The 26,544-nt window shown below is 42.6% G+C and overlaps 1 protein-coding gene across 4 annotated transcripts in view; it reads left to right on the forward strand.

Annotated features, from left to right (window-relative positions):
• TUB (TUB bipartite transcription factor) overlaps positions 1-26,544 on the forward strand; it is a 122,806-nt gene that overhangs the window by 70,880 nt on the left and 25,382 nt on the right. For 2 of the 4 annotated variants that reach the window (XM_019477110.2, XM_059722648.1), the window contains exon 4: positions 7,743-7,877. The exons of the other annotated variants lie outside the window; for them this stretch is intronic. In XM_019477110.2, the coding sequence (XP_019332655.1) occupies positions 7,743-7,877 (135 nt within the window). The remainder of the gene's footprint in view (positions 1-7,742; positions 7,878-26,544) is intronic. 4 annotated transcript variants of the gene reach the window in all.

A 26,544-nucleotide genomic window follows, 5' to 3' on the forward strand; every position in this document is an offset into this window, starting at 1 on the left:
ATTCAGGGTTACATAGACAAATTTGGGGATTGGGCCAAAAGAGATTTCCTGAGGTTCAACAGGACAAGTGCAAAGTCCTACACTTAGGATGGAAGAATCTCATGCATTGCTACAAGCTTGGGACTGACTGGCTAAGCAGCAGCTGTGCAGAAAAGGACCTGGGGGTTACAGTGGACAGTAAGCTGGATTTGAGTCAGCAGTGTGCCCTTGCTGCCAGGAAGGCTAATGGCACATTGGGCTGTATTAGTATGTTGCCAGCAGATCAAGGGAAGTAATTATTCCTCTCTTTTCAGCACTGGTGAAGCTACATCTGGAGTACTGTGTCTAGTTTTGGTCTCCTCACTATAGAAAGGATGTGGACAAGTTGGAGAGAGTATAGCAGAGAGCAACAAAAATGGTTTGGGGGGTGGGGCACATGACTTATGATAAGAGGCTGAGGGAACTGGGTTTATTTAGTAGGGCTGTGTGAAGCTTCAGTCCCTGATTTGATTCGGTGGAGATTCAGCCCAATTTGATAGCCAAATCTCTGAATTCGAATTAAATCGGAGGACTCTTTAATCTCTCCGAATCAAATTGGAACCCTCTGAATCGATTTGGAGAGATTCGGAGATTCGGACATTAACACAACTTTAAATAGTTTTTCTATGTACCCCTAGGTACCAGGCAGCTCGCGAATGCTGCAATGCTGGGGCACATGGAATGTCCCACAGGAGCTTGGGGGGCTCCCCAGCGCACTCAGTGGCAGACCCAGAAGTAGATCAGAACCACTTCCAGTTCACTTCCGGATCTGCTGGGGACCGTCAGAGGCTCGGCGACTAGTGCCTTCTGGGTCTGGGGCAGCATCCATGGTCCCCCTGCGGCGAATCGCCGAGCCAAAGGAGTGCGGGGGGGGGCGGAGCCTGCGTGCTCCCCAGTGGACCCAGAATTGGGCCAGAAATACTTCCGGGTTTACCGCCGAGCGTGTTGGAGAGCCCCCACATACTCCTGTGGGACGCTCCATCTGCCCCAGCATCGCAGTGTTCACAAGCCCATGCTGGTACCTCGAGATATGTAGAAAAAACTTTAAAGCTGTCTGTGTCCAAATCGCTGATTCTCTGAATCAGTATCGAATTGTCAGAGTTGGATTCAGCCGAATCGAATTGGGGACAGTGATCTGAATCAACGAATCGAATCACTGTCCCTGATTTGGACCAAATCTGAATCAAATAGGGGCCGCTTCACACACCTATATTGTTTAGTCTGCAGAAGAGAAGACTGAGGGGGGATTTGATAGCATTCTTCAACTACCTGGAGGGTGGTTCCAAAGAGGATGGAGCTAGACTGTTCTCAGTGATGACAGAACAAGGAGCAGCAAGTTGCAGCAAGGAAGGTTTAAGTTGGATATTAGGAAAAACTTCTTCACTAGGAGGGTGGTGAAGCACTGGAACAGGTTACCTAGAGAGGTGGTGGAATCTCCATCCTTGGAGGTTTTTAAGGCCTGGGCTTGACAAACCCCTGGCTGGGATGATCTAGTTGGGGATGGTCCTGCTTTGCACAGGGGGTTGGACTAGATTATCTTCTGAGGTCCCTTCCAACCCTAATTTTCTATGATTCCATGATTTCTAGGAAGGAAAATTGTGCTTACAAATTCTAAACTTGTTTTTGAAAAATATTCAGTGCCTGCTGCTAGGAAACTGACTTCTGCTGTTATTATTTCCAGCATAAGCATTTGATCATTAAGAACAAATATGGAGCAGAAGTAGTGGTAAATATTTATGGGCAGTGTTTTTATAAATATTTGCCTAGTTTTAATAGTTTTAATATTTGTCTAGTTTTTAGTATTTGCCTATTCTGCTGTCATTTTTGCACTGTAGCTTATTTAGTTAGATTACAAAGTGCATCCAGATATTTTGCATCTTGACTTACAAATTCTGTTGGTACAGCACAAGGTGATTCAATACCCTCACAACACAAAATGACAAGAGAGCAATTTTTTCTCTTTGTATCAGTGAAAGAGCATTGGTGTCACAAGGCTGTTAGGGCACTGCCCCTTTCTTGAGCAACAGTAACAAGTCTGATATTCAGATCCCTGTGACATGAAAAGAATACTACAGTTTTTTTATTTGCCATTAAATCAAAATTCTGAGCTAATACAGAGAGATTATTTCCTGGTGTGTCTCCCCAAAAACGTGGTATCTTTCCATATTGAAATCAATAGAAAGTAGATAGCTAATCTATTGTTTCATTTAATGAACATAGAGAATTTAAAAATGAATGATTAACTTATGCCATCCTATTATCTGAAAGTATCCTTGTCACTGGAAACCTTTCTGTTATCATTTGTGACACCAGAAAAGAATAACATGATAGATATGACAGTATGGAGTCATGCATCTGTTCCACTTCAAACACATCTTGTTTGCATTTCAGGGTTATCTAAAAGCAGAACTACTATTCTTAGCCCTTAATACTTATGGGAGAAAAAAATTCAAAAAGAATTATTTGAAGTGCATGAGCACATTTTGAGAGCTCCCTAGCGGCTCTCTGCTAATCTGCCCCCACTCTTGCAGCTTCCTGGCAGGTCACCTGCTACCCCATATACCCAGGGCTGCCCAGCTTTGAGATGTTCAGAGGGCACTTAGCTTAATACATGGACACTCCCTTCTTTAGAGCATTTAACACACGGGAAAGATAACGTCTAACAAGAGCCTTAGGGTGCATGTAGACAAAAATGGGGGCCCTAAATTGAAGCAGTAGGTTTTTAAAAACACTGCTTCAATTTAGGGCCAAGTAAACTCCAGTGTTGTGAACATACCTGTGCACTTACCTGCTTCTCCAGCAGCAGGGAGGGGAGGGCAAGCTGCCAGTTGGCACAGTGGTCAGGGGGAGTAGTTCCCTCCACGACAGCAGCGCCCCCCCCCCCCCAACCAGGCAGCACCCGCCTGTAGGCACACAGCTTGGGCAGTCCTGGGGGCACCACCACAGCTGCAAAGGGAAGCACTGGGCCCCTGCGCAGCTCAGGCAGGTAGGCAGGCTCCAGGAAAGAAAAAAAAATGCCTTTTTTTTTTTCTTGGGCAGAGCCTGCCTTCCCGGGCTGCTGCCACACTGCCTACATGGGCTTCCTGCAGAGCTATGGAGCTGCATGGAGCACAGTGCTTCGCTCCATTGCTGTAGGGCAGCAAACTAGAACTCTTTGGAGGAGTTTTAGTTTGCTGTGCCCCAAGTCATTTAAGGCACAATACGCCACCAAATTTGCTACAGCAGCTGGAATTACTGCACAATATGCAGCTGACACGTGCAGATGGCAACACCATTAAAATGGTGCAGAAGCATTTAACCTGCTTTAAAGTGTCATGCACTCATTTCATCTACACATGGCCAGCATGCCTTGACATTAGGTAGTGGGGGAGCATGTAACAGTCTGTTTCCATTGAACATGTGGCTAGCCCAGAATAACTGTGGACACAACATGCATATTAGTGTAACTAACATCAGCGTATTTTTTCCTACTGTTTTTTCACAGGGTAACTATATCAAATCATAGTAAGTTGCTCTAACAAACGTAATGTTTTGTGTCTGCTCCTATTTTACACTTGTGTAAATGCAGATTATGCTGTTGTAAATGTGATATGTCTAGCACCTAATTGGGGTTTTTTGAAAATATGGCCCCTTAGCTGCCTGTCAAATATCTTTTATGTTATTGTTACTATTGCCATGACTGTTTTTATTTTTCATCCCACTGAATGGACAGTTGTGTTTATTGCTGACTGGGGACCAGTTTAACATATATATCTCTCATTCAGGGCCACTTCTGTGGAGCAACCTATTGTTGCATTGCCTCAAAAACAGCCTCTAAAAACAGATTGCGACTGGTCATTATTTGCCTCTTGGTTCTCATCCTGCTTGGGAGGAAAGCATACATTGTGCCAGCTTTCTCTCTGTCCATTCATCACTCTTGGCAAATTGTGTGTGAGGTTGGAGGAACAGAGAGGCTATGCTAACATGACTTTTCCTCCCCTTTAGTTTATCGTAGCAGGACAGAGGTAGGTCAGCCCAGAGCAGTGTGGGGTGAGGTAGGCTAATGTGCTGTGGCAGCAAGGCTTGGGGATGTGGGGAGAGGGAGCATTCCCCTGGGGCCAAAACCCTCCTTGGGCTCTTTGTGACAGCTGCTGCCTTCCAGCAGCTGCCAACTGCAACTTGACAGCTTGCCCCCTTCCCAAGCAACTAAATGCACCCCTTAGGGAACAGCTCTCTAGTGTCCACTGGCTGGAGAGCTTGCCTGTGAAACTCTCTGACCCTGGGGATTGGAATACATGTATGTTCCAGCTCCAGGGCTAGTTTTCTACCAGTAAAAAATTAAGACATTCTTACTGGTAGAAATGAGTGCCTCTCTGTGGCCATAGTAAATGCAGGAAGGCATGATATTTCTTCTGTGGTCCACAGTCTATAAGAAAAGTAGAAATTACTATCCAGTCCATGGTCCACAAGAAGTATGGTGTTAGTGCGATCAGCTTGAAGGACAGAAAACTGGAGAAATGTTGCCATGCTTCTCATTGCAAAGATAATCTTTGAGGACCGGGGTCAGGTCCTAAATCCATCCTTTTTTTTCAGGCAAGCTCATACTCGCATGCTAAACTTTGACTGTAATGTTAAGGCCCTTTGAAACTAATGCCTTCCTGAATAGGGGTCCTAGAGCTAGAAATGTATATTGTTTAAACTTTTTATTTTTTCAAAAAGTATAAAAAGTGGTCATTCAGTAAGGAAAGCACTAGTGAGGGTGTTTTCATACAAAATATATAGAAAACAATACCAGAGGATTCTGGGCTAGATTTGACTTTGTTTTAGAAGCTGTCCTTAAAAGCTAATTTTACAACTAAGAAGAAAATCTACCAACTCCTCTTCACTACCCAAGTGTAGATAGTGGGGAGTGATGCATCTTAAACATTAGTTTTCTTCCTCTGCCACTTGCCAAGCATTACAGAACACTGTGAATAAGACATTAGAAATAACGGGGGCAGTGACCACTTACTCCCTGAGGGAGAAGAGCAAGACTCAGGTAAAAGGCAGCAAATATTTGGTATTTTCAGTATTGATGTTGTGTATTCAAAATGGCCCTAAACATAACGTACTGGAATGTTTCAAACCACACCTCTTGCAAGATTTAGACATCTATAGCTGGCAATTATGCACCGGCTTTCAAATCTAATTCATGCAGCTGCAAGCCTCAGAAATAGCAATGTAGCTTCAGGCTCTTACTCGTTAGATCAAAGAAAAGTTGATGTGACGGTGGGCAGTTGGTCCTTTAAGTTTTATATACCATGTACTCAGTTTTTCAGTTCATAATAGCACAGTGTTGTATCCTGTTCTGTTTAATCCACATTTTAGTTTCAGTAAATGGTGCTTGATCTGAATGCATGGGCATTATTAAAAATGTTTAGAATGGCTTTAGAGAACTGGCTAGTCACTGAATGTAGGTCATTTGATAAGCTGATAGCAAACCACTGAATTCTAATTACAAGCTGGATCATCATCATAAAAAAAACCCTCTAATTTTTTTTTTTAAAAAGACACAGCTGCAAATATAGGACAGTTGCCGGGCTTGCAAATGAACTATTTAAAGGGTTTTTTCCCCCAGCAGGGATTCTTTGCTGTCTGGGTTAAACACAGAACGCTTAAAGATAATGGAAACAGGGATTAATGTGCTGCCTTTCACCTGAGTCTTGCTCTTCTCCCTCAGGGAGTGAGTGGTCACTGCCTCCATTATTTCTAATGTCTTATTCACAATGTTCTGTAATGCTTGGCAAATGGACTGCTGCCAGTGAATGTATGACTAGCACTAGTCACTTGATAAAGACTTTAAGTAGATCCAGGGGTTGGAACAAAATAGGTCTTATTGTCCCATCTGATCATACAGACTTCTAAAACATTTCTGTATGACTTTAATACTGGAGCTGTCCGGAGTTAGGGAAAGAAAGTAGTTAATGAGCTCCTCAGACACTTGGTGTGTTGTAAATTTGACACTATTTATAGATTCCTATACTGTGGAAGAGGAGATGTGGGTTTGCAAATTACGTTTTAAGCTAGTAGAGCTAAATTCTTCCTGCCTTATTTAGTTATAGTGTCTCACTGAGGTCAATAGAGCTGCTACATGTATAAGAGGGGAAGAACTTTCCCTATAGCTTAGGGGTTTGGAGTGTATTTATATCTTGTATGATAGAGGTTCCTGGGATGTCAGGAGTTTAATTGGGCGTTATCTGCTTTATGGATTTTGGGAGTTTACCCAGGATGTTAAATCAATCTTATGGACAAGCCAGTTCTTTCTTGTAGGCTCCTTGCAATGTGTATCTTTTCCAAAAGGAAAAGCTTCTTTTTGTTTCTCATTTAGCAAAAATTGAAGAGCTGGATGGAGTCAGATATATGTCCTACAGGATGGTCTCTTGGGAGCTCTAGCAAAAGCAGCCAACTATTTTGAATTTCAGGATGATGTCCTGGCATCCCAAAAGCATCCCTGAAATAGGACTTTTGTCCAAAACTTGGAAAATTGATCCAAAATGAGCCCAACTCCTGCCCCTACCCCCCCCCCCCACTCCCAGCTTCTGCCCACTGAACATGGCACCATGCAGTGTCTTGATATCTGCCAAAAAACCAAACTAATGCACCCAGGTAAAGCTCTACATGAACCTGGCTGTGCTGCTTCTAGTTTGGTGCTAGCTGTGGATTTGATGCCCAGAGTTGCTTGTTTTAGTTGTAGGACCATATTCTTAACTGGTATAAACCATCTCATAGTTTCCAGGACTTAAATGGGGCTATGACATTTTGCAAAATTTGAGGATACGATCCTTGAATATCTTGCTGTACTGCTCACAGGAGGGCTGTACGCCCCGACTGTTTCTTTGAATGAACATGTTAAGAACCTGGAAAGTGTTACTGAGTTGCTTTATTTCTCTTAAGAGCTTATTATGGCTAGAAGAATAAACTGTTGTACATGTAGATTTAACAGATTACAGTCCTCAAATGCTATCAGGCAACAATTTATTATAAGTGGTAAACCTTTTTACTGGGGAAGTCGCTGTAATTGTATGAATTATGTTGGCATTCATAATGACAGCTGTCTTGCACTGGAATGTCTATAGAATGATTTAATATGTAGGCTTTAAAAAGAGAGGATTTTTTTTTAATTTAACTGGATAATATATACATCTACATAAAACAAGGGGCCAAATTTGATAGTACTACATAGGTAAGTTTAGGTCACTTTTCTGAAGTTAAATTTTCAGACAATGCCCTGCATTAAGTTTTACACTGGGGCAGTAGAAAATTTGAAGGAAACAGTTATAAATTATCTTACACTGTTAAGATAGTTCATGCCACCTGATCTATATCAGCACTGACACAGGTTTCATTACAAGGAAATGTGCTGCTTACAGCTGCTTAATATTATTTTGGTTGTATTTTTGGCCTCGTGCATAACAACTGAAACACTTTAGGAGTGGACAGACACAAAGAAGATGAAAACAAAGTTTAAAAAACTTTCTAACCGTAGCAAATCTTCCATTTGAGCAGTCTCTTATTTAATTTCTTTTCTTCATGAACTCTCTGAGATATCAACCAAGCCTTAAACTCTGCTGTGTCTGCTTTTTCCTATGTGGCTTCATAGAGTTCTCATTCCTCTCTCTCTTTCTTTCTCTCTCTCTCTCTCTCTCTCTCTCATTTTTTGGTCTGTTTCTCCTTTTGGTGTGGGGTGCCCTGACTTTCTCAAGCAGTTCAGGAGGCCGAGCAGCAAGATGTAAAGGTGGTAGCAGATGCTCAAGCTCCAAAATCGACTAAAAAAACCAAGGCAGCAGCTGCAAGCTGTCAAACTGGCAGCACCAGAAAGGAGAAAAAGGGGAAACACAAAGGTTAGCTGCATGATACTGAATATCAAATGTTGAATTTAATGGCAAGATGCTTCTGTACGTTCAAAGTTTCTTTAAATTATTTTGACCTTGTGACAGCTGAAGATTGTTTAAATGCATATTGTAAAAATGCATGCATTGGATTGGAAAATTTGCTTGGCTTGTTTCTAGCTCAGCACATTGCACACATGTAAGTGAAGGGGGGATGAGACTTGTTAACCAGATCTTCTTGCAAAGCCACATAGAATATTCCCAGTGACAAAGAGGGGAGGAGAATATATTAATGCAGCATTTTTCATAGAAGTTCTAGGCAATTATCTGCTGAGAGCAATTATTTGTCATATGTTTTTATATCATCTGTATTTATGGTGCTTCAGAGAAACCACACTTCAAATGAACAAATATGTATCCAAACTGACCCTGAGTTTTAAAAATTACACTAACTCAGGCTGAAATCCTTGCCCCATTGAAGTTAATAGAAGTTTTGCTGTTAGCTTTGGTGTGGTTCTAAAATTACAGCTTCAGAGGCACCAGATCAATGTGTAAATAAAAATCTTTATGACATGATTTTGGGTGCTAGTAAGTAGACGCATACAGTCTCTATTCTGAAAATAAATACTCATCATAGTGACAAAAGAATTACGAGAAATGGAATTACTGCCAGTGTTAGATGTAATCGCTGAACTACAAGAAGATAGATGGAGCAAGCGGGATGAAGTAATTGAATGCTCTGTAAGTGATTTGTTTTTATACCAGAATGAATATACCTTTACTTTGAAGGCAGATCCAAAGCCCGCTCAAATCAATAAGTGTCTTTCCATAGATTTCAGTGGACTTCAGGTCAGGTCATTATGGCTGCCTGTAGACATGCTCGGGGGTAGGAGGGAGGGGGTTTTAATTAGAACAATTCTGGAACAGTCACTCTAATTAAAACCTCACCATCACATGTATTAAGCTCTTATGCATTTAAAAATGGCCACAGGATGCTTTATCTAAATCTCTTTCTACTAGGTTTAGCTAAAGCCCCCTGCAGTCATTTTAAGACATGATGGGGGTTTAATACCCATGATGGCGAGGTGGCACTGGAGTGTTCTAATTAGTACGCAGCGCAGATGATTAATCTAACTAGAACGCTCTGACGTGTTCTGATTAGAACACAAACAAGCACGTGTCGAGGCAGCCAAAATCGCTATATTATCTGGGCTCTGTGCTGTTCTCTCATATATGTAACTTTCTCTCCTTTACAGTTAGGTAAAATGTGTGCGTTTGTGTGGTCAAGAACGCTGTTTATATATTATACAATTAGAACCTGGACAGATGTAACATTTTAAATGCTTCAAAGAGCAAGTAGACATGCATACATACCTAAGACCTGTTCTAAAAATGGCCAAAGCACTCCAATAATGACCCTGAATTAAAAAGCAACTTCTTTGAAGCACTTCATTTCAAAACACTTATAGGAGATTACTTGGTCCTCCTGTATCCCATAGTGCTCTGCTCTCCCATTCCTTTCCATTCTCAGGGGGAGGGAAGGGGAGCATGCAGCCAGTGTGAGATCTCCTGTGTACATGGCTGTCCTCATAATCCCTTGACCCCAAGAGCCATGTAAGGAAACATGTATGGATTCTAGAACCAGGAGACCAGAGGCTGAGCACACAGGAGAGCGCTCACTGACTGTCTGTCCCTATCTCTTCCCTTCTCCATCTCCTCCTGCCTTCCCACTCTGAACCCTGGGGAAGAGGAGTAGAGCTAAAGAACTGAGGAACCTATTGTTTCTTCTGGCTGGAGAGCATGTTGCTTCATACTGTTACAGAGATTTTGTAGCATTTCAGTTTGGGGCAGAGGGCAATTGGTAGCTATGCATCTGTCCATGGTCTAAAGTTCTCTGAATTTGAAGTGCCCCAAATTTAAGTGGTATTTGAAGCACTCCAAATGGATGTTCCTCCAGGGCCTGAGTTAAGATCATGATACTGGGCTCCTTCCCCTGTACAGACCTTATAGCATCAGAGCCTGCAGTAACAAATGATATTTAATCATGGTTGCTTACAGACATGGGGGCGGAAAACAGTGCTTTATTATAAGTTTGGTGAGCCCCAGCACCAAGCGCAGTGCATGTCCACAAGCGGCATCATATTAGTTGAACCCCAGTCACCCAACATCTGTATAGATCAGGCATGTTTAAGGGCTTTTTGGTACCTTTACCTCATAGCTGATTGAATCAGTTTTAGATAAAAGCATCAAAAAGTTCTGCTGACGTGCCCAATCTATACAGACGCTGTATAGCTGGGTCAAACCAATACGCTGCCTCTTCTGGTAAAGTGCTGTTTTGTTTTGTTTTTCATGTCTGTCAGTGCCCTAAGGGCCTACTTCTGCAGCTGTTCTGTTTGTGTCAGTAGCTTTGACTGCGAAGGAACACCTGGGTTGGAATGGCTGTGGAGTCTGCCCCCACTAGCTAATTACATTTTTTTGTAAAAATTACTGTTAAGCATATGTGCTTTAAAGTAGAGCATCCTTAAGCTGACCTGAATTTTAAACTATTGGAGATTAAAAAAGAAAACTGGGAACATGGATTTCAGATTTAAAAAAAAATAATTTAAGGTAGAAATCTGGAATACCAAGTCTTACCTTGAAGCAAATTTTACTGGTGAATAAAACTAAAAGAAAAAAAAATTATGTTTGTAATGGAAGTGCTGACTCAACCTGTACCCAAGCATTACACATGGTAGTACTTAAATCATTTTTACTATATAATCACATAAATTCTGTTTAAACTCTCTTTAGACTGAAATATAATAGCCATTTTTTCTTGTATGGGACTTCATACTATATTGTGAACAAAAGGTAAAATATTACTTTAATTTTAACAAATGTACATGTAGTTGGGATTTGTATAGCACTCGAGTACATATAAGTGGTTGCATTATACATTCATCTGTGCTGTCTTACTTGACTTCTTTGGCTCCCCAAGTGAAATCCTAGCACCACTGAAGTCCATGACAGTTTGGATGTTGACTTCACTAGGGACACCTATCACAATGAGGGGCCGAGCCTGGTTGAGGTTCTTGGGCCTCATTGCATTGCAAATAATTTGTTGCATATGTGGTTTAAAGTGTGCCCTGTAAATCTTGCAGTACATTGTATTGGTTAATATGTCCACTGGGGTCCTACTTGCTGGATAGATGTCTCGGTCAGCAAACATTTTTGGGTGGCACAGTTGCATCCTGATCTGTATATGCCGAGTAAGGAGGGATATATCATATTTAACCTTTTATTATCTCAGTATTGGCTATACATTGATGTTATTTTTTCATTCTAAGGATCCTGCTTCTTTGTTTTAAGGAAAGACTTTTAAAAAGAAAAATTCCCAAATAGGCTGTTTGACACATTTTAGCAGAAATTCAAATTGTTATTGACTGATTAATAATAATTATGTTTAACTAAGTATATTACTTTAAATTGGATTATAATGTGAATGTGACTGTGTAGGAATGGCATCCTCCTACTCATTTGATTTATTCCTTATATGTTTTGTTAATTATATCAAAGAACATATGTTTTGTTTTATGAAATATTACCTATCTTGCATCTCATAGAACCAGTACATTTAAAGAAGAGTCAGCTGGACTTTAATTTTGTTCTGCATCACTTTTTTAAAAATTGTTAGCTGAATTCTGATTGAAGAATCTTTCATTATTGTTGAAAATGTGTGAAACATAAGGATCTAACATGACTTTTAGATCTTATACTGATATTACAGGGCTGACTGATAGAAACAACAAACAAACATGTAAATGAAGCAAACTTGAGGGATCACTGGATCACTTGGTATCTCATGGTAACATTTTTGTAAAGGTGTGATAATTTTATAATTACTTTTAAGCTTTGTAGAATAATGCTCGGTTGCTAGTTATTTCAAACAAGTTGAAAGTGAAAATATGTCTTTAGAATTACGTTAATCATGTCAATTGGCAGCCAATTCTAAAAATCACAATAAGTAAATTATCTTCATACTAAAGGTGAAGCAAGATTATCATTTTAGGGCTGATTTTCACAAACACCTGCTTTTATATATTGGGCACTAATATATATATATTATATATACCTAAGATGTGTGTGTGTGTGTGTGTGTGTGTGTGTGTGTGTGTGTGTGTGTGTGTGTGTATATATATATATATATATATATATATATATTACCACCTGTGAAAGTAGACAGTCCTTAGGTGCAAGGACTTTTATAACAAGAGGCATGATTCAGTGGTTAGGGCAGAAGCTTGGGTAAAGACCATTCTAGGTTCTCTGGGTATATCTATACCGTCTTCATGCTGTACCTGGGTGCTGTTGCTTTAAAGAATCCTGAGCATATAACCAAACTGGAGCACTCTTAAGGCTCCTCTAAGCAAGCTATGTTGCCCTATTTCTGGGACTGGTATAAGCAAGCTGATGTGTGTGCTTCTCTTCAGTGTCCCTTAGGATCTGGATATGCTACCACTGGGTTATCCCAGTGACAGAGTCACTTGTGTCCCTTCTCCAACTAAAAAATGAGGATATTTCATTGGAGTTGTTGTAAGACAAAATTTATGTTTGTAATGGGCTCAGAGATCTTCAGATGAAAACTGTTATGAACATGTCAGTTGTTGTTTTATCCTGATAATTTGTTAAATTATTTTGCTTCAATTGAATATATCCAGCATCAATACATTTGGTAAACTGCGGTATTCACAATTGTCCTGATTGCTGCTGGTAGTTTTTGCTTAGCCTGGTTTGTTTTGTAGGGGATGTGGTCACTATCATGGCCTGAAGTGTGTGCTTACTAAAAAGTTAAATAATAGTTATGGAAATCAGCAGCTGCCAAAAATATTTCTCTGTGTTAGTATGACTTTTAACCCAGATGCTGTAAAACTCTGCTAGTGCGTGAGAACCAGAAACTGAAACTAGCTGGTATGACTGTCCAAAGTATGCAAATGGGACTTGATCATGTAAGCAGCTAACAGCTCCTATATTTTGTTTTTAGTCCTCCTAATGCCTGCCAGAGCTGGGAGTACTGATGCCAGGGTTTGATTGGTTACTTTTGGGATTGACCCCATAATAAACATAGGGTGAAATTCTCATAGGTGAAGAAAACCAAAAAGTATCTTTTCCCCACCTCCTTCCACGTGTATACACACACGCGCGCATGTGTGCACGCACAGCTTAAGCCCCAGAATGTGGTTGTATACAGACTAACTGTGAATGTGAGAAAGCTAAGGAGACACAGTCAGAGCTGTTGTAATCAGAGACCTCTGCACCTCATTGCTAACCTAGGGGCTAGGGACAGACATTCAAAAAGCCTGAGCTTGAATTGATTCAATCTTTGCAAGTTAGTCTAACCTGGCTAGGCTGAATCAGTTTGTAACCACACAGACATTGCCTCTGGACTGAAAAAATGCAGGCACATGCCTGCAGTGGCTCAGGCTAGAAACTGGGGGGCCATAGAGTAGCCCTCCCTTCCCTTCTATAGTGCTGAGCTGGGGGGGGGGGCATGGCCAGGCCTCAGCAGGATGCTTTGATTAGGAAGAGTTCCTCCCCCCCCCGCTGATCAGTGTGGGAACCAGCAGGGATTTACATATCATTTATTTACACAGCATTTATCAGCCCATCAGAAAAACAAAAGGATCTCATTAGTTCAAGCTCTTCTTAAACAGCTTTTTCCAAGGAAGGAAAGGAGGGACTTTACCAGCTACCTGTTGATTAGCTCCAAAAAGGCCTAAGCTGACACTGCCTTTGTCCTTTCTCTCACAGCAGGGATGTAGCCAGCATGTGGTATGCTAGCTAATGCTGAGAGGTATCTGTGTAAGGCAGAGGGGAGGGGGGAATCCCTGCTTGAGCAGGAAGTGGTGAGGGGGAGGGTAAGAGCAGGAGGAAGCCAGGCAGATGCTCTGCACCTGCAGTCTCTGCCAGAGCTGCAGCTAGGGAGCAGACAGGAGAGGCCAATCCTGCTGGGCTGGAGCAGAGATCAGAGCCCCACTCAGCAAAGCATCTGGGATGCTGGGGGACTCTGATATAACTTAAACCAGGAGCAGGTCTGACATGGACGACTGGTGCCTCCTGTGTCAGGGGGGGCACATGGCCTTCTTCCTCCTATGGCAGATTGCGCCAACTGGGACGTGCAAGCAGGGCACCTGGAAGTGCCAGCAGCACTACTGGTGCCCCCACTCCCTGGCCAGCGGTCACGGGGGGGGGGGGGGGCGGCACTGGCACTCACACCTGCCCCCCCTGCCTGTCACCTAAGTGGGGAGCGCTGGCTGTGAGGGGGTGTACCAGCTTTCTCAGGGGGGTGCACATGCACCCCCTACATGTTGCCACTGGGGTCTGGGACCAGACATTGCATAAACCAGTTTGACCCAAATCAGTTAAGTCTGATACTACATTCAACCAGGCTTATCTCAAACTGGTTTCAGCCATTTTCAAACCAGTTTATGTGCACTGAACATCTGTTCTGTTACAGGTTTAAACCAATTTCTGATCACTTAAACTGGTTTGTGTGTAATGTGTGTCCCTAGCCAGGGAGAGTGCCTCCACACCAGCTCGGAGTACACTGTTCTTGGAGGTGGCAGGTAGAGGTCATGTTATATGGAAAAGCACTGAATCTACAGTTGTGTTGAGCTAATATCCACGTGGGGCAAGAATTTGAGTTGTCTGTGGCCAGTATTCAAATCTCTGGATAGAGTTGTAGGACCAGAAAGGGTTTCAGAGTGAGAGTCTGATTGAAGGCTAGGGACCTGGATTGTAGTTCCTACAATTAGGTCCCCGTAAGAAGACTTCAGAATCTGGCTTTGTGGAGGGAGGGCTGGGTTGTGGAAGTTAATTAAATTTTAAAATTTCTTCCATTATCTCAAGTGGTTTTAGATTGGAAAAAAAAGATTTTTTTTTCTTTTTAGGCTCTTATTCCAGGGGCCAGCTTTTGGAGTTGGTTACACTTGAACAGTCTTATTCATTTCTTGGGAATTAATTTGCCTCACAAAAAGTAACCCCACTGTGTCCCTTTAGCCAGTGGGATGCATGCTGGAAAAGGTGCGAGTTTACATTTATACTCTAAAATGACATATTTAAAAGGTTTCCCCTGGTGTTTAACTGGAGTAAAGATTAAGATTCTGAGCATGGCTGAGTCCTTTGTACTAAAAAAAAATACAGCAGACTAGATTTTATGAATAATCAGCTAATTCAGAACTAAAACCTTTGCATTATACATGAGCATCTCTTGAAGCTTTGTTGTAATGATTGTACTTTGGGTCTTAGATGTGTAATGCTTTTCTAAGTGGCTCCACAAATGATGAAGCTGTGATCAGAACAATGAGATAAAGATGAGCATAAGGGAAATATTAGGCTTAATGAGCCTGCAATGACACAAAGAAAGAGAAGCAGCCATAGGATTTGGATAATGGCTCATGTATGGCTGATTGTCATTCCCAAGTTCAGGGTCAACAAATTTTGTACTAGTGCCCTATTTAGGGCAGTCTGATCAGTGTGCCTTATACTATAGCTGTTAGGGTCTTCTTACTGACCTATGTTACTTACCAGGTATCAAGTCCTTTTTTTTTTTTTTTAAAGGCAAATTCACTGCTTGCATTTAGTAGTAACATAGCTGTCTGGTTAGCCTGACAAGTTTGGTAGTTTGGCATCTAAATACAAGTTTCTGAGTCAGCAGTTAACTGTTGTACATAAAGTAGAGTTTGAAAAAAAATTATACTTTATGGCCCTTTTGCTGTATTTCCAGTTAAAACACCGAATCAAATTCTGGCTTTCTTTACATTTTGAGTAATGTCTACATGCTGCCAACGGCATGTGGATTGGGGTAGAATTTGTCTCAGTATGTGCATTTCATCTGCAGTATTGCTTAGGTAGTCACACATGGAAGAATAATCAGAATAAGCATGTAAAATACACCAGTTAGCTATGAAAAAAATCATATTATACAATATAATCACACCTGTAAATATAGGAACAAAGCAAATTATAGCTTGTGCAAGCCTCTATCAGATACATCTTTTACCATATTTTTCAGAACTGACATTTCTGGAAGTATATATACACATGTCTTTTCAAATAGAAGCTACCATGACAAGTGGTTGATAAATAAGCCAGGTAAGGTGTTTGTTTTTTCTAGGAGAAACCAAGCTAGGAGAAAAATGAACAACTGACCCCTGGCCTAACTCTAAGCAAAGCTCTTATGGAGTAAGTGGGCTTCGTGATTTGACACCCATAGATCCTATGATTTTTATAAAGATTTTGCAAATTAAATTTGCAATGTGGAGGTGTTTCATTGCAAAAATAAACAACACACTTCTTATTTTCCTGTTGTCTTTTATGTTGAGTGTATTTAGCTTATTGCAGCATTATCTGATGCTTTTGTAACAGCCCCCAAGCAGAGGAATGAGCTTTTTCCAGGTATAATTGTCTGTGCACATCTGACTTGACGCCTCCTTTCTATTAGGAACGTTATTTTGCTTCTTGGCTTTGCCTGTTTTATCCTTGCTTCTTCCCTTTCTTTCCTTTTTATTTATACATTTGGAATAGCCCATCCTAACAGGGCATGCCTTAAAGCAGGTTGATTAGGAAGGCCCTGGCACTCGTTGCAGAAGTAGCACGAGGTTTCAACATAGCATTTCCTTGTTTAAGAGAAGCTGAGTTAATTTTGAGCTGCTTTAAGTTGGCTCCACTCTACATAAGAGCTGGGGCAGTAGAAGGAACAAATGAACATTAAGAAAAATCCTGTTATCTCTGAGTACTAGAACCCTCTCTAAACTGCCCTTTGGCCACCTATGAATGTGACTGTAAGGTTAATGGTCTCTGGTGCCATTCCAGAGACTCCTTAGCATATAGATTATGAAAGGACAGGCACTATTGCCGAAGTCCTGACTTGTCAAAAGCAAATCACTGAAGCACCTGACTCATTTTAGTGGAATTTTTCTAAGCCAAATATTGTGGTCGCTGGATGAAAAAAGGCCTAGTAAAATAGGTGAATTTTGAATCAATGGTTCACAAAATTCTGGCCCTAAAATATATTTTCAGAAGTTACGGTGAGCCTAAAAATTAACCAACACTTTGTTTTACTCTTAGTTGATTTTTAAAAGTTCCCCTTAGCTGAACTCTTCCATATACAAGGTTTCATCTCACTGTGATTTTTTTTTTTTTAAACAACTGAATTATAAATTCCTAAAGGACATGTTCTAAAGAGAGACTCTTTGATATAACTTATTAGTATATCTTATTGAATAGTTACTCGAAAGGGAGCTGTTTTTAAATATTGATTTATATATAGATAAATTGGTAGAATCTGCATCATTATTTTATAACAGCACCAGAAGTAAATTTTATTCTAAATGGAGTATCTCCTTGACAAACAGGGGATTCAAGAAAGATACGATTGTTATCTGGTCTGTTTAACTTAAAACGTGGATCACTTGAGATAAATGCAGAACTGTGGTTTGTGAATGAAATCCTTTAAGGCCTGACAATCCTTTTTGTTCTGATGTGAGTTTAATAAAAGATTTTTTTTTTCTTCAGGGTACACTCAAAACGGTCTCTTTGATTTTTGAAACAGGCCAGTATTCCTTTTTAGTATTATGCTGCCATTTTCAAGTCAGAAAGAAAGCTGCTTTCTAGTGCTCCAGAATAGTAATATGCAGCTGCAGTGCCAGTACCAACCTCCTGAATCTTGTACATGCTGATGAGATTTCCAGATCCAACCATCTCCTTTCTGAAGCATGCTTAAAAAAAGTCCCACCCATTTAAAGCACTGTTTCAACATCATTGCTGTCAGCAGTTTTCTAGAAGAAGGATGATTTTGTTGTTAAATGCACTAGGCTGGAACTTGATAAATCTGTGTTTAGTTATCTGCTCTGTCACAGACTTCTTGCATGACCTTGGGCATGTTCTCAGGCCTGATTCAGCAAAGTGCTTAAGCACGTGCGTAAAGTTCAGTAAATTAATAGTCCCATTGATTTAAATGAAACAGCTCGCATGCTGATTTGTAAGCCCATGCCTGTGTGCTTTTCTAGAATAGGACCTGAATTTCTTTAAGGTGCTGCAGTGTCCCATCTGTAAAAAAATCAGGCAGATCCAGGATTTGGTAAAGGGGGGTGTGGGAATAGATACACTGCCAAGGTGGCTGTATCCCCATTTCCAGCCTGTTCCCCCCAGCCCTTTTATGTGGGCAGACCACACCATGGGAACCTCTGGGGACTTTTTAAAGTTCCGAAATCAGCTAAGCATCCCTGCCCTCCCCTCCATGGTCAGAGGTATGTCCTATCCCGTCCCTTCCATCCCCTCCTCCTCCAGCTGCTGCTGCTTTCTCTGCTGTCCTGGGGGAAGCTTTCCAGCTTGTCCTGCCTACTCTAGCTGGTCCAGGGTCTGGGCTCAGCTGGGAACAGTGGCAGCTGCAATGGGGAAGGAGTGGACTCCACCACACTGTCTGGTTCCCTGCCAGGAGCTGGTGTGGGATCCTGTTGCTGCTGTCACTGCTGTAGGTGAGCCCAGCCCCGCTTGCAGCAGCTGGAGCATGGAGGAGCAGCTTTGAAGATTCCCCTGCCCCTGGGACAGCAGGCAAAGCAGCCGTGGAAGTCAGGCATCGGAGGAAAGGGAGGGAGGGGATGTGCCTCTGAGCATGGAAGGGAAGGGGGTATGCTCTTCCATTTGGGGGACTTTTTAAAATCCCTAGAGGCTCCAGCAGCACAGATCAGTCTGAAAGAGGGGTGCAGTTATGTCAGTGCACCCCCTCTGGATCCACCCCGATGATGATAATATTGCCTTTCCCCCCCCCAAATGCCCTTGTTTGTACTGAATTTCATCTGCTGACATACTGCCTAATCACTTAGTTTGGTTAATTCCCTCTGTAGTGCCCTAGAGCCCGCTTTAGATTTGCTTCCTGAGTTAGTTCATGAACATCCTATGAAGAAATTACTTCAGTAAAACCAATTTTTTATGCTAATTGAGAGATTCCCGGGGGGGAGGGGGGATCCAGTTGTTTGATTAACCTTCTCTTGCATTTAGTTAAATAATTTCTGCATCTTTCTTTTCCATAGTGCTGTACTATTTTTTGTACATCTAAGAGACAAGAGTGCACAATATTTACTTGAAGCTTTTTCACAACAAAATACATAAGTACATAAACACACATTTGATTCCGTTGTACATGAAACCCCAGGATATGGGATTTTTCTATAACTTATAGTAAGTAAATACTAGAGTGATCATTTTGGAAAATTGATTTATTGTGCTTATACCCCTGATACGCTTCTGCCTAGTCATTCACATCCTATAGTATCTGACAACATATTAAGTAGTCTGCTAGTTGCTATCACATGTTGAGTCACAATTTATTCAGATTTAATTAGCATAATATGTGGGATAGTTTTTCTATATGCTATTGTCAGATAGCTATCCATCTCCATATTTCCGTTAGTACTTATGAACATTTTTACCAGCTAGCTTAACATTGCTTGGTTGTGCACATTTTGCTTTTTTTATTATGGTTTTGATAAGAACATAAGTGCCATACTGGGTCAGACTAATGGTCCATCTACCCCAGTATCTTGTCTCTGACAGTGGCAGAAGTGGATGCTACCCAGGGGGAGCATTGAACTGGATATCTCTAGAGTGATCCATCCCCTGTTTAGTAACTTCCCTGGCATCCATCATTTATTGGATTAGAGATGCCAAAAGAAACATCTCCAACCACAGTTCAATAGCCATTAATAGGCCATAGAATCTTAGCAAATTAGGCTTGGAAGGGACTGCAGGAAATCATCTAGTCCAACCCCCTGCTCAAAGCAGGACCAGCCCCAACTAGATCATCCCAACCAAGGCTTTGTCTGGTCAGGTGTAACAAGAACCCTTGCCCTGTTACTGGAGAGTGGCATGTACCCTTTAAAGGAAGGGTCTTTGTAGCACAGGCACAGGCAACCAGCAGCCCTGTGGTCAAGTCAGCTGGTAGGAGAGTCATGTGACCAGAAGGGGGCAGGGCTTTAGATATATACAAGTCAGAGCCAGAACCAGAACAGGGAGTCATCTGGGAAGCAGGAAGGGAAGGAAGCTATGCTGTGAACTGGCTGCTACTGATGACTGCGGGGCAGGGAGCCTTGGGAAAGCAACCCAAGGGATCTGACACAAGCATAGTAGGAAGCTGGTGGGCTGGGGGATTTGTATTGTTGCCAGATGGTATAACTTTGTGTTTGGGTTTTAACAGATGATTTGTGGAAGGGACAAAGGGGGTGGCTTGGTCCTTTTCTGCAGAGCTGATGCTTAGCCAGTTGGTGCGCAAGCTGTACCGGTGCATAGGATTGTTCTGTCCTAAGTTCAGGACTTTATTCATGTTCTTATTGAACCGCATGAGGTTTCTTTTGATCTTATTTGTCCAGGTCTTTCCAAATCCTAGCCCTATCCTCCAGCGTATCCACTACTGTCCCCCCTCCCACCATACTCCCTCACCCCGCTTGGTGTCATCTGTGAACTGCACTCCATCCTATATCCCAGGTTGCTGATGAAGATGTTGAACAAAATCAGACCCAGGACTAACCCTGGAGCACTCTACTTGATACCAGCTGTCAACTAGACATTGAAGCACTGGATTACTACCCTTTGAACTCAATCCAGCCAGTTTTCTATCCACCTTACAGTCCATTCATCCAACCCAGACTTCTTAGGTTGCATGCAAGAATGCTGTGGGAGATCATATTAAAAACTTTGCTGAAGTCAAGGTATATCACAAGGTATCTCCCCATATCCACAGAGCCAGTCATCTCATCATAGAAGGGAATCAAGTTGGTCAGGCATGACTTAACCGTATCCTTGGTGAATCCATCCTGACTTCCTAATCATCTTATCCAAGTGCTTAGAAATGGATTCCTCAAGGATCTGCTCCACGATTTTTCCAGGGACTGAGGTGAGACTGACTAGTCTGTAGTTCCCCAGATCCTCCTTCTTCCCTTTCTTAAAAAGATGGGTACTATATTTGGCCTTTTCCAATCATCTGGGACCTCCCCCAATCTTCTATGAGTTTTCAAAGATGATGGCCAGTGGCTCTGCAGTCAACACCCTCAGCTCAGGTGCATCCTGTCTGGCCCCATGGATTTGTACATGTTCAGGTTTTCTAACCTGTTCTTTTGCCACTGTCAGCTGCTCACCTCCTCCCCAAACTGAGTTGCCATGTAGTCCGAGAGCTGACCTTGCCTGTAAAGACTGAGGTAAAAAGGACATTGAGTACTTCAGCCTTTTCTGCATCCTCTGTCACAAGGTTGCCTCCCCCATTCAGTAGAAGGGTCCACACTTTCCTTGATCTTTGCCTTGTTGCTAACATATTTGTAGAAAGCCCTCATGTTACCCTTCATGTCCCTTGCAACTCCAGTTGTGCTTTGGCTTCCCTAATTTCATCCCTTCATCCCTGATTAATACTCTTACATTCCTCCCTAGTCATTTGTCCAAGTTTCCACTTGTAAGCTTTTTGTGTTTGAGCTCATTGAAGAATTCCTTGCTAAACCAAGCTCATATTCTGCCATGCTTGCTATTCTTCCTGCATATCAGGATGGTTCGCAAGATCCCTCAGTAAGGTTTCCTTAAACTAAAACCAGCTCTCCTGGACTCCTTTCCCCTCTCAGACTGGCCTCCCAGGGCAACCTGCCCATCAGTTCCCTTAGTGATGGGAAGTCTGCTTTTCTGAAGTCAAGGGTCCTTACTCTACTGCTCTCCTTCCTTCCTTTCCTCAGTATCTTGGACTGAATCATATCACAGTCACTGGTGCCCAAGCTACTATCCACTTCTACATCCTCCACCAGTTCTTCCCTGTTTGAGAGCGGTAGGTCAAGAGCATGGCCCCTAGTTAGCCTCTCCAGCATTTGCACTAGAAGTCATCCCCAATACCGTCCAAAAGAGTTCCTGGATTGCTTGTGCACTGATGTACAGCAGGGTGATTGAAGTCCTCCATGAGAACCCAGGGCCTGTGACCAGGAAACTTCTGCTAGCTGTTTGAAAAGAGCCTCATTCACCTCATCCTTGTGGTCTGGTGGTCTATAGCAGACCCCTGCCGTGACCTCACCCCTGTTGCTTTTCCTTCTGACCTTGATCCAGAGATCCTCAAGAGGCCTATCTCCAGTTTCATACTGGAGCTCTGAGCAATCGCACAGCTATTTTACATAATGAGCAGCTCCTCCTCCTTTTCTCCCCTGCCTGTCCTTCCTGAACAGTCTGTAGCCATCCATGACAGTGCTCCAGTCATGCAGTCCCACCAAGTCTCTGTTATTCCCATTGCATCATAATTCTATACTGTGCAAGGACTTCCAATTCTTTCTGCTCATTTCCCAGGCTCCATGCATTAGTGTACAGGCACCTATGGTAAGTAGCAGATTGCCCTACTTTTTCAGGCAGGATGTAAAGGCCTCCCCTGTTGCCCCATCCCATTTGTGCTTTCTTCAGGTCACCCACTTCTCTCAGGGCTTTGGTCTCCATGCTCCCCCTCCCCCGCCATGAGCCTAGTTTAAAGTCCTCATCACTAGGTTATTGAGCCCAGCTGCAAAGATGCTCTTTCCTCATTTAGTCAGGTAGATCTCCTCTCTTCCTAGCAGTTCTTCATCTTAGAACATCCCATGGTCAAACAAGCCAAAGCCCTGCAGGCAGCACTATCTGCACAGATCTATCATCCATGAATTTGTTCAGTCCCTTTTTAACCTGGCTATGCTAGCTGCTTTGCCACATCCTACGGCAGTGAATTCCACAAGTTGACAATATGTTGCATAAAGAATACTTTCTTTGGTTAGTTTTAAACCTGTCAACTACTAGTTTCAGCGGAAACCCCCTAGTTCTAGTGTCGCCTGCTTCTTTCTGGGTTATCTCATGAACAAATAAAGATACAAGCAGTAAAGCTGCCTCTTACTCTGCCATTCTTCCTGAAATTCCCTTTCTGCCAGAACATTGAGGTCTCAACTAGCTAGAATAAAATCTTTCATTGAACATTTTAGAAATGCCATCAGGATGATATTCAAGTACTGTCGAAGTCTGACAGCAAACCCAAATCTGACCTGCTGTGAATACATTCTCTCATTCCTGTTCACAAAGCCCATCTGATTCTTCCCCAGAATAAATGCATTGTATTATTTAAATCACAATAATTAAATTTCATCATTTAATATTACTATAGCTCTATAGTAATTTGAATATTCAAAATGCATACCAGCAATAACTTGCTATTTCAATGCCCTGAGCAGAATGGAGGGGGAGAGATGTGTATTGGGAAGGGGGTGCAGTTTTTCCAAACAAGTCTTCTCTATTCTCAAAATCGTGGCTTCAGCAGTTGATGCGACAGGGGTGCAGGGCCACTGCTGCTGATCCACTACAGCACGCTCCTCACACAGCAGCTTCAGCAACTGCTGTGACGTAGGGTCCTGGGGGCAACCATTCTGGTGCCTCCTCTAAGTCTGCAGCCAGGGCAGGTGCTTTCCTCCCCCACTCGTAGATATGCTACTGCCAGCAATCTTACAAAAAGCAGTCTGTGTGCAGCCAGCTGTGTGCAAATAAACCTAGAATAGCCAGCTAGTGTGTTTAGTTTTCTGGCTAGTGTCCTCTATTCTGTGAGGAGGAAGCTGGGGAAGTGCTAACTGCCATGATATTGTGACCCTTTTCAGCTGGCATCCACTTCATCACTTTCCGTCTGTCCCAATGGGAAGAAGTCAGAGAACAAATAAGCAGGACAGTGTGGTCTCAGCAGGAGAGAGAAGATGATCCAGTGATTAGAGCAAGTACTTGAGACCCCAGTTCAGTTCATCGCCCTGTTGAAGACCTACCACATGACCCCAAGGTATAAGTTCCCACTCTGTATATAGGGATAATAAATATGACTTTACCTTGCAGAAGTGTTTTGGTGCTCAAAACAAATCAATACTCAAGGTCAAATAATACAGCAATGCGGATCTTATAAATACAGTATCTTGATAGATAGGTACCAGAGCTACATCTGAAGGGCACTATGAATGCCATGCAGGAGATCTTTCTAAGACTTGCAGAGTCAGAGCTAATATATCCTTGGGGATTTAAAGTCCCCTATACAGCTGACACAGGGGAAGGTCCCTAGAGAGCTTCTATGATCATCTGTCAAGAGGCTGAGATGGGTCCTCATTTATCCATTTTATGTCTCTGTATAGGGTCATGACCAACGTATTGGAAACTTTTTTCAATAAAATTTTGATGAGCACAAGGAACGTGAACATGTGTCTGCAAATACAGGCCAACCTGTACAATTCTGCCTTTTCTATAAGGGAACTTTTGCTAATTGTAATATTGCAACTGTAGGAAAAAAAAAAAAAAGGTCTCAGTAATTAGCTTCCAAAGGTATGTTGTCATTGCCCAATCAGGTGAGACATAAATAAATTTTAAAAATTAGGGAAAATACGTTGGAAAAACCTCTTGAAGTGAACTTAGGTATTTGCAACACAACATCATATCATAAAGCTTAACTGGGAAAAAAACAAATCTCATTTGCTTCTCATGCATTAGGTAGAATTTCTTTACTTCCTTTCCAGGGCTTGCAGGTACAACTCTCTTTCTTGTTTTAATCATGTGTTTCATCATTTTATCTCATCCTGTGGCAGAGAATCTGTGATTCAATCTCTGCTTTCAGTCTGGGTCTATAAAGTTAGTTGTGCATTTGCATTAAATAAATAAATACATACATACATACATACATACATACAAATGCAGGCTTTCCCCCCCCCCCCAACAGTTTTGCAGCCAAGTTAAAAGAATCCCCTACAGTGGGCATCATTATTTATTTCAACTACTTTAGGATAAGCAGGGATCCTCGTCTTCTCTGTTTAAAAAACAATAAATTCTCTGATTTAAAACCCAAATTCCATGGTTAAAAAAAAAACAAGACAAAAAAACCCCAAACACCACTATATATCTAGTGACAAAAATGTTTCATTTATATATTTACAGTTTTTAAGCAATTTGGAAGCCTACCACTGTCTTAACCATTATATTAAAATAAATTCTAAGTACCTATACATTTTGGTATTTGCTTTTGGGATTATCATCATGAGAAAAAAAAAATCATAGCTCCTCCTGCCCCCTTGACTCACTAGAATGCAGGTCCAGGCCCCTCACTCCCAAGCGATAGCCCCCAACCTCCCCAGCCATGCTGGAGAGGCCCCCCAGCTGCCAGGGCTACAGGGCCAGGGACCTGGGCCCACAGCCTCCTGCAGCAGCACCTGAGCCCTAGCTGCCACTCATGGGAGGTGGCAATTACTGGCAGAGCAGAGCCTGCTGTGGGGGTGGATGCAGGCTGAGCCTGCTCCTACCCTCCCCCAGGGTCTCCATGGCCCAACAGGCAGGACCCAGCACAGCAGGGCAGAATGGGGCTGGGTGGGGAAGCTTGCTGCCACCACTGCGAGCCTCTGCCTGCCTGGCAGCAGCAAAGGGCACAACTCCGCACTGCCGCATCCACTGCTGCTGGGTGGGCAGGAGACACCTAACCAGGGCAGTGCAGGGCTTGCAGTGGCAAGGAGCTTCCCCACCTGGCCCTGCACTGCCCTGCCGTGCTGGGTCTTGCCTATTGGGCTAGAGGCCCTGTGCGGAGAGCAGCAGGGTGAGAAGCCTAATGCCACAGCCTGCAGCCCCATGAGCTGCCTGCAGCTTCATCCCACACCCTGCCAGGGCCCTGTGGCAATGCATTTGGGTCCTGGGCCCCAATCCCCACACACTACCCTGGCTGGACAGCAGCCTCAGCCCTAGCCAACTCCCTCCCTCCATACCAGTGGGGGCCTCAATCCCACTCCCCCACAATTTACCTGCAAGAGTGGCTCTCCAGGCTGCCTGGCAGCTGTGTGTATGTGTCAGCATGCACATGATACCCCCTGCCTGACCACTCCTCCCACTCCCCCAGCCCCTTTCAGGCTGCAACTCTGTCCACCTGCAGAGAGGTATTTACAAATGTGGAAAATCTGCATGTTTCTCTGTTAAAATGAAAAACCTGCATTTTTCTCAGTTAAAGGGAAAAATCTGCAGTTTTTTCCATGGGAAACTGAAAACCCAGATCCCTGGTAATAAGAGACTTCTTAGATTATAAACTTCTTAGATTAGAGCTTCTATTATGTATATGAACAGTACTTAGAACACTAAGTACTATCAAAATGCACATAGTGGTAAACAAGAATGAATCCTCATGGGCTGGAAATGGTAAGAAAAAGATATTTCCTTACCATCTCTTTTTCTCAGTTTCTAGCCTTGTTGAAACCAAGAGGTACAAAGGCATGAAACTATTTTACCAAATTTCACATGCTCAGAGGTAGGTTGGCCTTTGGGCCAGAAGATGTTTTTTTCTATGCTGGTTCATCCACTCCCAATAAAGTAGTCAACATCTTCACAGGCTTGTGCATCAGCACTGCCTTATTCTGTACTTGAAAGAAGCCATGGAAAATCCTGAACTCTGGTAGTAAAGAGTTTATGTTCCCCCTTCTCACAGCCCACTCGCTGGCTTTGGTCACCTTTGGACCCTGTTCTCTTAAGTTACAGGAAGCCAGTAACTAGAAATATTTTGTTCTGCACAATAAGCTGTTCTTCTGGTCTATGGAGGAAGAAGCCAGAATTACACAAAGCATGGAAAGGGAGGAAGGGATCTAGGATGAATCCATGCTCCAGAGGTTTTGAA

This window comes from Alligator mississippiensis, chromosome 2 (genome assembly GCF_030867095.1).
Source record: "Alligator mississippiensis isolate rAllMis1 chromosome 2, rAllMis1, whole genome shotgun sequence".
Taxonomy (NCBI): Eukaryota; Metazoa; Chordata; order Crocodylia; family Alligatoridae; genus Alligator; species Alligator mississippiensis.